Raw genomic sequence first — 15227 nt, 5'->3', positions numbered from 1 at the left:
GTTCCTTATACACCTCCAATATTACGTTGACACTTTCAATTACTTACGCAACCGTAAACCCAGACCCACCATTGGCTGTAGATGTTACGTATACACGATGTCATGAGCTCTTGGCATTACTATCAAGCTGGCATCGAGCTTGGTGAAACCCGCTGAAAGAGTTCGTATACGGGATAAGTAGACTCCTCATAATTGTGCAATGAAGTCTCACGCTGGAGAGCAAGATTTATCAAAGTGGAGGTAAGACCAATGAGCTATATGTTCGCATGCGAAAGCAAACGGCTCTGTATGCGCAAGAAGATATATCGTCGGGCATCTCCAGTCAATTCAAGCTTGAGATTTGTCCGAAGTTTCACACAACATCATTAATTTCATGAAACATCGTATCAAACAGGCTTGGATCTAATCTACAGTAGGGTTTTCTCTTACAAAATAAAGTAAATCTATATATACAATGTCAATGAGTAAGTTTCCACAATATGGAATGAGATAGACAGATATTATGTGAGATGAACGAGGGTAAGCAGTAAAGAGATGGTGAATCAGGCGAATGCTGGGTAATAGCGAGTAAATATCATACAAAGGACAAAATGAACAATTAATCTACAGATATACAATAGCTTGGTATCTGATGGATATGAACGTTGATATACAACAGTGAAACAACGAAATGAAAGCATTAGATATGGAAATGGAGATCGTTTAGTTCTGAAGGATCACAAGTTGTCACGTTAGGGATCATGGAAAGGATCAAAAGCGGGGAGTGGTCTATCGATATCTCCAAATAGTTCAGTTCGATAATGCGCCTGAACCAAATCATCTTCAAGTTCCCTTCTTATGCTCTCTTCATCATCTTCGCCCTCTCTAGCAGCTTCGTTTCGCGCAGCTCCCATATTTCCCGCGGGAGTAGGGGGCACATCGATGTGTTCAATAGTAGGTGTAGGAATATCTCCAAATAATGTTCGCATAGCGATTTCATCGAAAACCACTCCATTTCTCCTATTTTCTCTATCTCCGAGCTCGACTCGTGGAGCGTCGACGTCGGTATTTTCCCTTTCCAAGTTAGACGAAGGTAGAGTAGGTGAATAGGAGATAGGCGGCGGGACGTAGTTGAGTCGGAAATCATTATAAGGTAAAGGACTTGCGGTTCGAAGTCGTCTTTCCCTTTCGGTTTGAGGTTGAGACTGTGCATGACCTGTACGAACCTCCTCGATTTCTCGTAATGCTGCTGACGCCACATTTTCCAATCTTCTTCTACTCCTATTCCTATGGCGTGCCAAGTCGAATTCTTCCGCTTCGCTTTCAATATCATCTATCTCGATCCTTCTTCTTCTCCTTCCAATAATCCTATTCATATTGACCGTTTCTGGACTTTGTGGTCTATCAAGTAAGGTATCAAACTCGTCCGGCACGGATGTGGCATCCGAGTCGAACTCAACTTGCGGTATAGGTGAATGTATGATCATACGAGGATATCGAATATCTCTGCTGGGCGAGCCTGACCTAGGCTGGGGATTGGTATGTTGGTTGTATTCCTCTAACCAGTGTCTGCTAGCTTCGTTTGGCGGACTGGCAGGTTCACCTGTGTTGTTACTAGTATTGTCGATAGATCTCGTCATAGGGACAGGCACTGGACGAGGATTTCTAGCTCGGCTGAGCGATATGGGACGAGGTGAGGTACTGTAAAATTGATCCAAATTGAAATTTATACCATTTGGAAATTCATCGTCGATAAAATCTCTTCGTATATTCGACAATGACGTGGTTGATCGTCTCAAGGATGGTTCAGTCCTTATAGGTAATCTTCTGTCTGTGGGTATAGGAAGTCCAGTGGGTCCCATTGAGGTAGTTGCGGACGAGAGTCGATTGGTGGTACGAGTAGGTATATCGGACCTCCTCGAGTAAAGATGGTTCTGACAGAGTGTAAGAATATGATGGTCAGTGTCTGGTGATATCGGTGAAGGTCATAATGGCTCACTTCGACCATCGAATCAAAAGCTCTTTGTGTAACTATATCATTTGGGTCTAATTGTTGGACGAACGTTCGGAATCGTTTGTCAGGAATAGTCCTTGTACCTCTCATTTTCTTGTCGATACGTCTGATTGATCCCTCGCTATGTTATGGACCATTCCCATCAGCTGGTTCAATTATACCGCGGGTAGGACGGTCACAGGCGAAGTAAGCATAAAACGAAGTGAGCGGGATAGGAAAGTCGATAGGATGACACGGTCCGTAGAGAACAGACACTCACAACAGATTAATCACTTTTCTCACCAACACATCATCGTACTCCCTCTGAGACCACTTCCCCATGTTGTCCGTACTTTAGCGAGCGGGATGTCGGCGGTTATTCTGATGATCCTCTATCGAGTGTACTTGCTGTTCAACTCCTTTCGAGTGTGTAAGTAGCCCCTTTCTGAGTATCTTCTATGATGTGGGAGAAACAGACGAGTCCTTTTTGCTGGGTATATAGCTGTTGAAAGTAAGAGGAAGAAGGGTGTACATTGAACAACCAAAAAACATGTGGAAACTATCTATTTACGCAATTAAACCCGGTCCATGGGTTTACGTAAGGTGGCAACTGTGACTAGGTACGCAGAATTGTATTTTTTGATATCAGTTTATTCGAATTTATCCCAACTACTCGATCTGGTATCACCTTCGATTACTTTGATAGTGGTCGATTGTTGATGCGACGGCTCTCTAAAAGACATTACCTTGACTCATCGATAGAATCACAACATCACTCTCAACTGTACTCCAAAAATGCCAAAGATAAGGACACAGAGGACGAAACCACCTCCAGAGGGATACGAGGATATACAGTGAGCTTTCTTTTTCTGGCGTTCCCCCAAGCAGACAAGCTGACATCACATTGCCATCACTCGTAGGGATGTCCTGGAAGATTACGAGAAGAAGATGAGGGATGCAGAGAATGATTCGCATGAAGGGAAGAGGAAAGTGGAATCTGTATGGTGAGTTGAATTCGTAGCTCCCCAACACGATTGTACAGAGCGGCCTTTAACTCAGGAGCTGATTCGAGTGTATTCAATGATACAGGCCAGTAATGCGAATATCTCATGCTAGATCGAGGTATATATACGATCTGTATTACAAGCGAGAATTAATATCGAGAGAATTGTACGATTGGTTATTGAAGCAGGGGTATGCGGATGCCAAGTGAGGCTTCTTCTTACATATTGGATCGAACCATCTCTCAGCGAACTGACTGACTGGCTTACTCGTTAATTAGCTTAATAGCAAAGTGGAAGAAGTGAGTCGAGCTTTATATCTCTCAGCTTCTCCTTCGACATTCAAGAGAGAAAGATAGCTGACTCGTGGCTTGTTCGTCGTCACAGACAAGGATACGAGAAATTATGTTGTGTAAGATGTATACAAACGAAAGATATGAATTTCCAAGGATCAACTTGTATATGTCGTGTACCGAAAGCTCAGCTTAAGAAGGGTACGGTGGTGGAATGTCCTCATTGTGGTGAGTATCCAATCCACTTCCTGATCTTGCGTACATCCTACACTTCACATACAGAAGGGATCTCGACCTTTGTACTGGATGCTAATATTCATTATCTATGATATAGGTTGCAGAGGATGCGCTTCTTCAGATTAGTCATCATTCCTTTCCCCCACATGCATTGTATCTGTATCATCCCAGGCATGGTATCAATCTCATAAAATCATAATTCATCCCATCCACTCCAATAAGAACGTATATGGTACAGAACGAATAGCATAATAGAACCATCCATCAAACACTGCATTTGTCATATTCGAATCAGGAATCGAGGAAAGACAAACCACTCCATCGAAGCATCTATATCCAGTTCTTCATCAAATTCCGTGACAATCTACCTACTTTCCTACCTCCCTCAAGCTCTTTTCCCATTCCGGGCGAGAATCGTGAATCTTCTAGAGGACCTTGATCGAAGTCATCGTAGGTATTACTTCGTGATCTACGATTACCGGACGGAGGTGAAAATGGAGCCTGATCTGCTGCTACCTCGATCGCTGATCAGCTAACCCTTCAGTCTGGTTGCATGGGAACTGGCTGACATACCTTGTGGGGAAGAAAACGCTTTCATCCTCTCAGATATGAAAGTACTACTCCTCGTTTTCTTCTTCGCATCTGACTCGGCATGGCTGCTGATGTACTGGGTGCTCGACTTGATTACACCTACTTCACTCCCATGGGATATTGAAGACTCGATATTTGTGGAATAGTCCGGTACGTTAGCTTTCGAAGATGACTCCATGGTAAGTGGAGTAGATATCGGGCTGATCTTCCTTGAAGCATGGATATTCAAATCATCAATAGAGAAAGGGGGTAATTCCGACACAGGAGTAACGATAGAGCTAGAGGAGATTGAATTGATACTTGAACTTCCTCTTTGATGAGTGAATTTCCTAATCGTCGAGGTCCGTTGACCAACTGGTGAACGATCTGAATCTGATCATCAACAGTGATCAGCCTTCCATCTTACAGTATTTGAGGGATAGAAGAGTCTTAGGTATTGGTACAGTACTGACCTAAAGAAGTTTTCAAAATTGAGTATCTCCTTCTAGCGCCGAGTAAAAGTTCTTTCGGATCAATGGATTCTGACGGATATCGGGTAACTTGATACCTCGTCTCGCTCACTATCGTTTCGATATCACGTCAATTAATTTTCATATAATGCAGTACATGTAAATTCGATAAGGAGCTGTAACTCACTCAATTCACTCTTGATCTTGGTGATCCCTTTGTTACAACAGGGGTAAATCACAATATTTGGATAATTGTATTGAACGAGTCGAATAGGAACGACTGTTGGATATATCTTCAACTCTGGGTAGGCAATTTGACACAGGAGGATAGGGATTGGTTTTACCCTCTGAAGCGGACTAGCAGGTGAAGGATGAGAAGGGTTGATGAATGTGATTGGAGGGTATATAACAATGTTAGGGTAGCTATATCGCATGAGTGTGGTTGGTTCGACTGCCAATCCATGTGGTGGTGCCTTGAGTGGGATTGATTGGATCTTCCGAGATGGAGGGTACACAACGATTTTCGGGTAAGAATATCGTGTAAGTGTGATGCGCTCAACGCTAGATTTTTGTAATACCTCGAGTGGAGTTGGTACGACTTCGTGAGAAGTAAGAGCGCATGGAGGGCATACAACGATATCTGGGTAATCATATCGTGCGAGTGTGATCGATTTGACTGTCAATCCTTGCGATGGCTCGAGAGCAAAGGACTGTACAGTAGAGGAAGGAAGGGTCGGTGAAGGATATAACACGATATCAGGGTATGAATATCCGAACAAACTGATTGAAATTCGAGATAACCCATGGTCCATTGATCTATCGGAGATCGAACCTTGTTTGACAGATTTTTGGAGGGTGGGTTTGTAAATCACTATATCAGGGTAGATCTGCTGATGAATCGAAATCCGAACTGGATTCGGAATTGGCCTTTGCCTCTGTCTTAGTGGGGGATCTATATAATATACAGAGCAAATCGCTACAATCAGCCAAACTCAACTTACCATGATACAGTAAAGTCAACTTACAAATCACCAGATTAGGATATTGGCACTGACGATCTATCCCGCTTTTATCGTACAATTTCGAAATCATCATATTCCCTTTTGATTTGAGTCAATCCCATCGAACCATTAATCACTGTGCATGACTCAAAGAGGCTTTAGATTATCAATTTGTAAGACTCACCCTGGTCCGGTACCGCTACCGCCAAAGGAGATATTTCCTGCCCCCCTCCTTCTGGGCAAATTCCAAAACCCGACAATCTCTGACTTAACTTTTTCAATGGTCTCTTTGGCTCTTTTCCGGCGGTTGTGGTATTGATACTAGTCAGAGAAGTCATACTCTGGTTGCCTTGTTCGTGATAACTCATAAACAAGGGTGCTCTTTCCCCTACTGGGGATGGACGAGATCGAAATCGGTCTTTCTGCGATTTGGATCTGAAAAGTGGTTTGATACTTCCCATCAAACTTGATCGAGATCGAGAATTTCCATCTTCATCGACTGGGTGTTGGGCTTCATAGGGGTACTGTAATAGGTGTTCAGTAGTAAATATGGGAGATGGGATATCTTCCTCGATACAATCTTGGAATGGTACAGGAGAAGAAGTCTGATCACGAAGTTCATGATGAGAACCACCAGCGGGGGATCGAGGTTGGTGACCATCTTCCGAGAGATATTCGCTGAGTCGTGTATGAGGTGTAGGTAAGCGAGGTATCACTCGACTTGCCCTTTCGTTATCGATCAGGGTGTCTGTTTCGAGTGGCAACGCAACAGACTGCTCATCGTCGACATCGTCTGACCTTCCAGCTCCATCGTGAACATTGGTCGTAAGATCTGCCAATACTGGTATCTTCTGCATATGATTTTTCGATACTTCTTCGAAATATCGTGGAGAATCCACTTTGAGTGATACAGGAGAGGAGACATCCGAATTTGACAATTCTTCGATGACGTCTAGCTGTGTACCCTCATATCCCAAAACAGATGGTCTTCTCAAGCTCGATATCGAACAACCCACCCTTTCTTCGTCTTCATTTTCATCTTCATCGAATGGAGATGGTGGAATATCCAGATCGAAAGGTGAAACTGGATCGACCACCTGTCGTCCAATACAAGGCCGAAAGAACGATGTATCCACCTGAGAGTAGACCGGATCGGAAGGTCGAGGACATCTTTCCAGAGGTGCGAAAAACTCTTCGGATAATACTGAGTTCGGATCAGGGGACGATATCGACAGAGTAATCTCTTCGATGGGGGTTTCGACCAACTCGGTCAAAGGTGGAGGGTAAGTCTCCTCAAATTCGATTCCCTCTTCAATCTCAATCTCGTAAGGAGAGTCAAGCCCGAACGCAGGGGTATGTAGTGAACTTGGGTCCAGTGGAAGTGGAGAGACTTGCAGATGTTCTAGTTGATCATGAATGACTTGAGATTGAGATTCGAAAAATTCAATTTCTTGGTGGAAATTGATTCCTCGACTGAGAACCACCTCAATGTTGCCCATATTTACATCTTCTTCTTCGTTCAGCTGCGCTTTAGCAGAAAATACCGGACTTCCACTAGGAGGATTATGGATCTCGATGCTGATATTGGAAGGTAAAGCTACGACCCCGTGGAACGGCCAACCGAATTTCCAAGGTGTAGGAGTAACAGGACCTTTAGGTAGGAAAGTCCAAGTACCATGATCATCCTGAGAACCGCTCCGGTCAGTATCTTGAGGCTCCGATGGGTCATCAGAAATGGGAGGTGCTGTTCGTGGAGAAGCAGTAAAATCGATTTTAGAAGGTGAATCAGACACGGCTTTCTCTTCAATTTCAACTTGAGCTTGAAGTCTCTGTCGTTGTCGCTGAGCAGGAGATAAATCCCATCCTTCAGGAGTAGTTGGTGGACCCCAGCTTGTACCTACGGACCACATCGCAGAGCCCAGATCAGCCCATGGTGGCCGGATATCCTTCTTCGTATCAATCGTCAAACCCTCTTTACCCCTTCTTTTGGCTAGATCAGAGTCCGACCTGGCTCTTTGAGTGATGTGAATTCGCTGATAGAGCTCTTTGAGGAATGGTTGAGTGGCCAAAGCTTCTGGATCGGGCAGAGAGTGGACGGGAGAGTATGGGATAGAATGGAAGGATAGAGGGGTGGAAGATCTCGAGGAGATTTCAGGGGTGGAGTCAGGAAGAATGGGGGTGGAGAAGGCGGATCGGGGTGGCAGAGTGATGGTATTAGGCTCCTCCGGAGGGGCGACATCGAGGTGATGGGTGGAGTGAGATCTTTGTTCAATTGGGTAAGACGCTGCGATACCTTTTTCCTTTGTATTGGACTCGAAAGTATGATCTTCTTTGACAAGTATATTGATTGAGTCATTCGACAGGTCGTATGGTGAATCGGTGAACTGATCTGAGGTACCCCTCTCATGATGGACTGACGAGTTACCAGCTGATCCTTCCCTTGTTTTCGTCCGATCTGAGTGGTGACTATTCATGTTCACCCACTTCCCTATCATCCCGTCTTGAGGGTCTTTCTTCCATACCTCGTGCCATCTCGCTGCCCTCTTGTCCACTCTTAGTGAGACAGTACCTACGATCGGGAGATTACCAATTGGTTCGTGCTGATGACTGTGAGAAGGGAGGAGATAAGATGAGAAGAAGGTCGGCCAGATGACGTCGGTAAGTCTTGGTCTATGTGTGGATCCGGGCACAGTCAGATGGAGTGATAAGCCTAGTGGAGAGGGGAGTTGGAGTTGTGATATCAGGTGAATGAGCTGTTGATGAGCCTATACAGAGACAACTCATCTCATTATCGTGCGGTCAGGATATACAGAGAAGACTGATAAGACTTACAGTAGGCTGAAGAATTACCAGTAAGCTACCGCCTTCTTCATCCTCATCGCACTGCGTTCTGAGCCTACCCTCTATAAGGAAGTCTTTCCCATACTCGGCAAGTAAGAACCATTTAGGCTGGATCTCACCGCCTCTCCACCCGATGGAGAGATCAGTGCTGGGCTCGAATCCCGATAATGGCTTGTAAGGTATATGAGATTGGGTCTGAGAACGATTTCGCAAGGGAGTCATGCGGAACGATGAAGACATCTTGGTGAAAGAAAGTTATTTACTGATAAAATAGAAAGATCAAAACAAAAAAGTAGAATCTAAACACAAGACAATCGATGTCTTGATCAGAAATCGGTAAGTTAAAAGACAACTTAACAGCTTAGGTATAGGATGGGACGATCAACGTCTACAGGAGAATAATGATAAGAGAGCAGATACCCTCCTGGGACACTTTATATCTTGCCAAGCTCCCTCAGCTCTTGCAATCTGTGACACATCAATCATCTGCTCTGTCCCTGTCGCCTAGTCTACGGACTCCACACAATAATAGGATCAAAGCGACAGGGTATGGTAGTCAAGGTGATCTACTGAGATTAGCTTGAAACACGTTACACCCTACACTTCTCTCTTGCCACATCCGATTGCCACACCACTTCACTTAACTGTAAGCCGCTTCAAACTCGACATGAGTGATCATTTCGTTCCCTTCGTCTCTCACCAAGCAAAGCGTGTCATGCGCAATACCAACATCTCTCCTAGACTACTTCGATATACCCATAGTTCTGTACATATACATATACAACGAACGCACCGACCGTACACCAAAATGGCGTACCCAAACAACCCATCTTCACCTACCGACTTGTTATCCGCCTTACCAGCCAAATTCGAACAGGCTAGGAAGAGCGGTCAACTGTACTTCTTCCCTAGTGAAGCTAGAGATGTATACTCGCAAGGAAGGAGGGTATGTCACTTTAATTATCATCTTCTTGCTGATCCATTGGCCCCCTCTCGCCCCCGCCTCCTATTCCCCTCCTCTCCAAATTTTCATTTGGCATTATTTTAAGCTGACTCTTTATTGTTTGACTGACCAGTTCAACCTTCGACTATGTCCAGCTTTACAAGATAAACAAAAAGCCAAAAGCGATGCTTTGGAAGCTGTGAAGGCCGAGAATGGAAAATCAGGATCACCGGAACGTAAGAGAGCAAGGACCGAAGAGACTGTGGATAAGCAGAATACGGAAGAACCGTTCAAACCTCCTTATGTGGAAGAACTCTATGTAGGATGTTTAGAGGGGCTGGAAGGTGAGGAAGGAATGAGTATATTGGTGAGTTCTCTCGGCTACAATTCTTCTCGTAGAGATGGGAGATGGAAGAACTCAGAAGCTAACGAACGGTCATAAACGTACATTCACAGCTGAACAAGGTAAGTCAACTGAAAATCCCATGTAGCCGTGTAGTGCAGTGCAACAAGCTGATTTCTGTCGATGTACAAATACAGTATTCCCTCTTACCTGAACATATACTCCTCTGTCCACCTTCATACCAACACCAATCACTCCCGCCTACTCCACCTCAATTAGCACTAGCGTACAACATCCTCCAGGCGGCTTTGAGGCATCCTACCAGACCTAGGAAACTCTTAGGGTTTTATAATGGTGGTGAAGGTGCGGGAGCAAGTCAGAAATGGCGTCATCTGCAGTTCGTCGAAGTACCAGGTGGAAGAGCACCCGTTGAAGAGTGGTGTCAGAGTGTACAATTCTCAAGGCCAGGTGAGTCATTTTCATCATCCAATTCGCCCACCAAAAGATAAAAGGGATCTCGCTTATTGGTTAACTGATGTATATGGATTCTTCTGTAGATCAAGCGATCCTTCTTCCTGATGTACCTTACCTACATATCATCCATCCCCTTCCACCTCATGCGTCTGTACCGTACCCTCCTACAGCCGAGACCAACGAACAGCTGGTGGATCTACTGGCTCCAGCCACGATGAAGATGTTTGATCTCGCCTTCGACGCTCTGAGGAACGGTGGTGCAGATAGAGATGGCGGATGGAACTTGTTGATCACTTTGTGAGTGCACCTTAATTGAGCTGTTCATCAACTGTGTATAATCACAAATGCTGACGGATATCTGATCTCACAGAGACCATCTCCACCTCATCCCCCGGTCCCTCCCTTCATTCCCTTTGCCCTCCCCCCATCCACCCCTCGAACTCAATTCATTAGGATACGCAGGGATGATGTTGGTCAAATCCCAAGAAGAGCAAGATACTCTCACGAAAGCGACAGACGATCACGGTGGTTTGATGCATGTGTTGCAGAGATGTGGTGTACCTAGAGAATGGGGAGAGAAGGCTAAAGAGGTTGAGGGCATACAACAGGGGTCGCATGAGCTGGATTTGGGTCTTTAGATGAAGTCCATAGCATAGTATTCGGTCGGACTTGTCAGGGTTCATTGACAGGAAAGTATCTCAGATAGATGATAGAATGTTGTACATTACATATCAATTCATCCTTAACTTCATGCATATCATCAAAGGGGTATATTCAAGTGCAAGGTATCTTTGTATTTGTATTCTATTCAAGCAGGGAGATGCAGTCGTCACTATCTTGCTTGACGATGTTTCACTGGCCTCACACCTCCCCTCCTACCCAAGCCCACACTAGAAATCCGAACCCCCACGGTCCAACAGCAGCCAACCTCCATCCAACTCTCTTCGCCATTCTCGTCATCTTACTCTGTCTCTGCACCATCGGTTCTATAGGTTGAGTCGACAATGCAGGCGGTTTATCAGGCTGTAAGAATGGTCTCAGACCTTTTTGCCTATAAGTCTTGATGATGGGTTCCCATTTCCCTCCAAATCCTTTACCACCTATCAATATAGGTTCCACACCTGCCTTGTACCTCTTAGCAGCTTCTAGCTGCATCTGCGAGTCGACAGACATAATCCGTTGACACGCCCTGAAAGGTCGTCCGACAAGTTCTGCCAAGATTGAAGCTAAGACTCCGCCAGTGACGATGGTAGTCGCTTGAGCTACTCTGGCTATTGTGGGTACAGGCTGTTGGGTGATTGTCTGTGAGGAAGAAGATTGTTGTTCGTAAGAAGGGAAATCTAAGACTAGGAAGTTGTCCCATGAAGGTTGGATCGATCCGCCGAATAGTGCTTTGACCCGTAGACCCACCCGTCTAGTCACGTCGAATGCAGCGAAGAAACAACTGTAGCTTAGACTGTATGATAGAGATACAAAATGATCAGCTGACGTTCTGCTCTCGTTTAGTGAAGCTAGAGTATAAAGGCTCAAGATGACAGGAACAACTCACGCATCTCTTGCAACAGCCCATCTCCAACCTGTCCACCAACTATGACTCTTCCTCCATGTTTCGCTTGCAAAGAGATTCTTGATAGCTTGTATAGGCGTAGCAGGCTGAGAAGCGTCGAATGCTTTAGGGACATTGCGGATAGGTAAATTGAGGAATTTAGCGGCCATGGAAGTAAGCGATGTGGTTGATTGATGAAGGAATCTATATGTCGAGATTGGATGAGCGATAGTCCGGATGAGGGGCCTAGATAGGTACTCACCTGACTACATTCTCAACAGGAGTGAAAGCTGCACCTTGTACCAACCCTGCACCAGCACCTGCTATACCTGATAACAAGGTAGGATGATTAGGTATAATACTTGGACCTCTCAGTAAAGTATCCAGATTAATCTCTTCTTCCTCCCCCTCTTCCACTTCTTTTGAAGTATCACTGCTCGGATTAAGCGGAGCATGATACCTCGCTTTATCAACTCCGACCTCTTTCGGTTTTTGGAAAAACGATAATTTCGCCAATGACAATGAGAAGAACGAATGACTCGTAAATAACAGGAATCCCATCGTGGTGTTTACCAGTAAAGGAGGTAGAATCGTCAGTGTGATAGCTATTAATCCGGTCTTGCGCCGCAGGAGATCACGTATGAATGATGGTGAGAGGGTCTGGTCGGATGATATTGCCAATTGACGAAGACCTGCCCATGTGTCCACTACGTATGTAGACACAGATAAATGAAGTCAGTCACTAAAGCAAGATGTCTAGATGTACGGAAGCTTACCTCGACTTGGTCTGAATAGTTTACTAGGTCTTCTAAAGAGAAACCCTGATACAGCCAGATACCACTGTCAGTAATTCATATCCCAATCGTGTCGAGCGGGAGACCACTCACCGGTGAACAAGACCAAAGACCTAGCGAATGCGGCACTAGCACTACTACTTGTACTACTAACAGCCAGAGTATCTGCTCCCGACAGCCTGTCCTTGTCCTTCACCGCAGATGCGACTTTGACTGCATGTCGGACCTTCCTCCAATTAGATGGACCTGACGAGGGACTTGGGCCATCGTCGGGGGCGGTAAAGTCTATAGGGATGGGGCGAGTTGTCATATTTGCATTTTATATTGGCTAGAAGAGGGAAGAGTGTTGCTGGTATCTAAGATCTAGTGGTGAACGAGAGTCTCGAGGATCAGCAGGAAATGGTTGTAGGAAGACAGCTATTTCCAACTTGGCTAAACATCAACCTTACATGACGTTGTGACGACCACCGTTCGGCGTAGGGCGCTGAGTCCGGTTCCTAATCCCATTACAGATTGAATACAAGTTGCGGGCTATGGTATATCGTAGTCCTGATTAGGATTCAAATTTGATTCCGTTGAGCGATGAGTGCGAGTATATAAAAATTTTGAACTTGACTTCTGTTCTCTTCACTTCATCACTTCTCCTCTTTCTCGCTTCTTCTGTTCCAACTCTCATAACAAATATCTGTTGTATCATAGGACCACCCAGTCCATCCTTGTGAGTGTCATCACCCCTCTCATCTTCTCTCTTTTCCAAACGGAAACAAGACCCCCAAGGATGTTATCGCACTGGGCACTGAATCCATCGGCAAAGATCCGTTGAGATATAGATTATAAAGCCTTTTATCCACTTTAGTAGGGTGGAGCGAGCCTAGAAAACTCGTGACTGAGGGGGTCATCCCTACATATCACAGTCTTGTCTTGAAGATGTGATAGCTGTAGCTGACATGATATGTAGTCAAAAATGGACAGTGATACCGAAATCCCCTCCAATCTATCTACGGAGGAATTGTTGAAGTTGTTCAATACCATACAAACTTCTGTCGATGCTACGATCTCGTCATCTGCTCCGTTAGCTACCAAGTGAGCTTCTATCTATGTCCACGAGCTAGAATATCAAGCTGACTTTATCTTACAATGCTCAGAGTGAAAAACAACGATGATTCCCTCGATTTTACCAATGGTCTATCCCTCCTTCTCCTGCGTCCTCAAATGCTATTATCCTCCTTACAAAACCTCATTATCCTATTATCTCTTCGTCTGATCGACCCCTCTTTGCCTTTCCCAACATCAGACGAAATACAATCTACAATCTCCCTCTCTACCCCATTTACTGCCCCCCGCTCCCACAAGGACATAGCGAAGGGTAGCGTGGGAAGTATGCTCAGTGAGCTCAGTGGGGAATCGATGTTGGGTCAAGAAGTTATGGATAAAGTTAGAGGTATGGAGAGTAAATTGGAATATCAAATCAAGAAATTGATAGGTCTCGCCGATAGTAGTGAGAAGAAAGGCACACAGGAGGATGTCGAAGAAGGTGAGTGACTTATACCCATCGATCAACAGCTTCTCGCGCACATATGCAGAGGTGGTACAGTTAGCTGATCCCAATCATTATTGTTAGATCCATTATCATTCCGACCCAATCCATCCGCTATAATATCCTCTCGAGAACCCACAACAGCATCCTCCTCTACCAAACCATCCAAATACGCTGCTGCTTCAGACGAAGAGGATGGATCTTCATCTCAGATCTATCGACCCCCTCGAGTCGCGGCAGTTCCCTATCTGGAGAACGGTGGAAGTCGATCCGAGCGTAAAGAAAGACAGAGACAGGCTCCAGCACTTTTATCTGAATTTGCAGCTTCTATCGATTCTGCACCCATACTAGAATCAACTTCGGGTCTATCGGTTAGACCAGTCTCCAACAAGGCTACCAACTCTGTATCTGCAAAGAGAGCAGAGGAGCTCAAGAGAATACAAGAATTTGAAGAATCCAATATGACTAGATTGGTCACCAGTAAGAAAGAAGCTAAGCGCAGGAGGGATGACGAAGCCGCCTTGGCGATGGGCTTCGGTGTCGGTAGTGGGAGAGGTAGACGAGGAAGGAATGGACTGGAAGCTGAATTGGAAGGTGTCCTTGGTGATAGAGGTTCGAAAGGTGTTTGGGACGGGGTGGGTAAATTGGGTCACAGAGGGGATACGTTACAGCGTGGGAAGAAGAGGTTGAATGGTGGGTTGGGTGGGGAAGGGAAACGATCGGGAGAAAGTGGGAGGTTTGAGAGGGATATGAAAAGAAGGAAGAATTGATCATCGTCCATGATATGATATTTGTATAGCTATTTATCAGTCAAATGCATCTTTGTTGTATAATGTCACGATAATAGTGTCATTCTCATAAGCTGAGTGGTCTGCACAATCGAAAACGGCATCGATACATAATTATACTGGATATATAAAAGTATCAGAAGGATAGATAATTCAGTAGACATCAGATTGAGAGAGCAGGATTATCTGCGGCCAGCAGTAGATGTCACCGATCGTAAATTTCATCAATTTCAGTTTTCCTTCGAATTTCACGCCGCTTTCGATCGAATGGGATTTATGTCACCTATTGATTGGCATCCCCCAGCGTGTGATCATGCTTGTTTTATCTGTCAATGACTAGATGCAAGTGCGATCATTTGACTGATCAGAGGCTCCATTTTTCACGGCATCATGCGCCCGTTCCCATCTCCATTCCCG

At 45.1% G+C, this 15227-nt stretch overlaps 6 protein-coding genes across 6 annotated transcripts; 3 read left to right on the top strand and 3 right to left on the bottom strand.

Moving 5' to 3' along the window:
- Window positions 1-731: 731 nt before the first annotated feature.
- Window positions 732-2314, bottom strand: V865_004060 (uncharacterized protein; the record flags this gene model as incomplete). The annotated part of the gene is made up of 3 exons (XM_066227845.1): window positions 732-1913; window positions 1979-2114; window positions 2253-2314. 3 exons carry the CDS (start codon window positions 2312-2314, stop codon window positions 732-734), a joined length of 1380 nt encoding a protein of 459 aa, XP_066083942.1.
- A 453-nt stretch (window positions 2315-2767) lies between these two features.
- On the top strand, window positions 2768-3629 carry V865_004059 (uncharacterized protein; the record flags this gene model as incomplete). The annotated part of the gene is made up of 6 exons (XM_066227844.1): window positions 2768-2826; window positions 2893-2976; window positions 3062-3181; window positions 3255-3275; window positions 3361-3494; window positions 3601-3629. The coding sequence occupies 6 exons, from the start codon at window positions 2768-2770 to the stop codon at window positions 3627-3629; spliced, it is 447 nt and encodes a 148-aa protein (XP_066083941.1).
- A 204-nt stretch (window positions 3630-3833) lies between these two features.
- Window positions 3834-8625, bottom strand: V865_004058 (uncharacterized protein; the record flags this gene model as incomplete). Its single annotated transcript, XM_066227843.1, has 7 exons — window positions 3834-4015; window positions 4077-4466; window positions 4547-4654; window positions 4731-5495; window positions 5569-5643; window positions 5729-8309; window positions 8377-8625. The coding sequence occupies 7 exons, from the start codon at window positions 8623-8625 to the stop codon at window positions 3834-3836; spliced, it is 4350 nt and encodes a 1449-aa protein (XP_066083940.1).
- Window positions 8626-9193: 568 nt separating this feature from the next.
- On the top strand, window positions 9194-10783 carry V865_004057 (uncharacterized protein; the record flags this gene model as incomplete). The annotated part of the gene is made up of 5 exons (XM_066227842.1): window positions 9194-9331; window positions 9462-9695; window positions 9842-10139; window positions 10229-10442; window positions 10516-10783. The coding sequence occupies 5 exons, from the start codon at window positions 9194-9196 to the stop codon at window positions 10781-10783; spliced, it is 1152 nt and encodes a 383-aa protein (XP_066083939.1).
- A 223-nt stretch (window positions 10784-11006) lies between these two features.
- V865_004056 (uncharacterized protein) lies at window positions 11007-12795 on the bottom strand (the record flags this gene model as incomplete). Its single annotated transcript, XM_066227841.1, has 5 exons — window positions 11007-11601; window positions 11695-11895; window positions 11954-12398; window positions 12468-12512; window positions 12579-12795. The coding sequence occupies 5 exons, from the start codon at window positions 12793-12795 to the stop codon at window positions 11007-11009; spliced, it is 1503 nt and encodes a 500-aa protein (XP_066083938.1).
- Window positions 12796-13449: 654 nt separating this feature from the next.
- Window positions 13450-14792, top strand: V865_004055 (uncharacterized protein; the record flags this gene model as incomplete). The annotated part of the gene is made up of 3 exons (XM_066227840.1): window positions 13450-13568; window positions 13631-14019; window positions 14107-14792. The coding sequence occupies 3 exons, from the start codon at window positions 13450-13452 to the stop codon at window positions 14790-14792; spliced, it is 1194 nt and encodes a 397-aa protein (XP_066083937.1).
- Between the last annotated feature and the right edge of the window lie 435 nt (window positions 14793-15227).

This window comes from Kwoniella europaea, chromosome 1 (assembly GCF_036810445.1).
Source record: "Kwoniella europaea PYCC6329 chromosome 1, complete sequence".
In the NCBI taxonomy this organism is placed as follows: Eukaryota; Fungi; Basidiomycota; class Tremellomycetes; order Tremellales; family Cryptococcaceae; genus Kwoniella; species Kwoniella europaea.
Note: the sequence above shows the minus strand (reverse complement) of the source record. Positions and strands in the feature narration are given on the sequence as shown.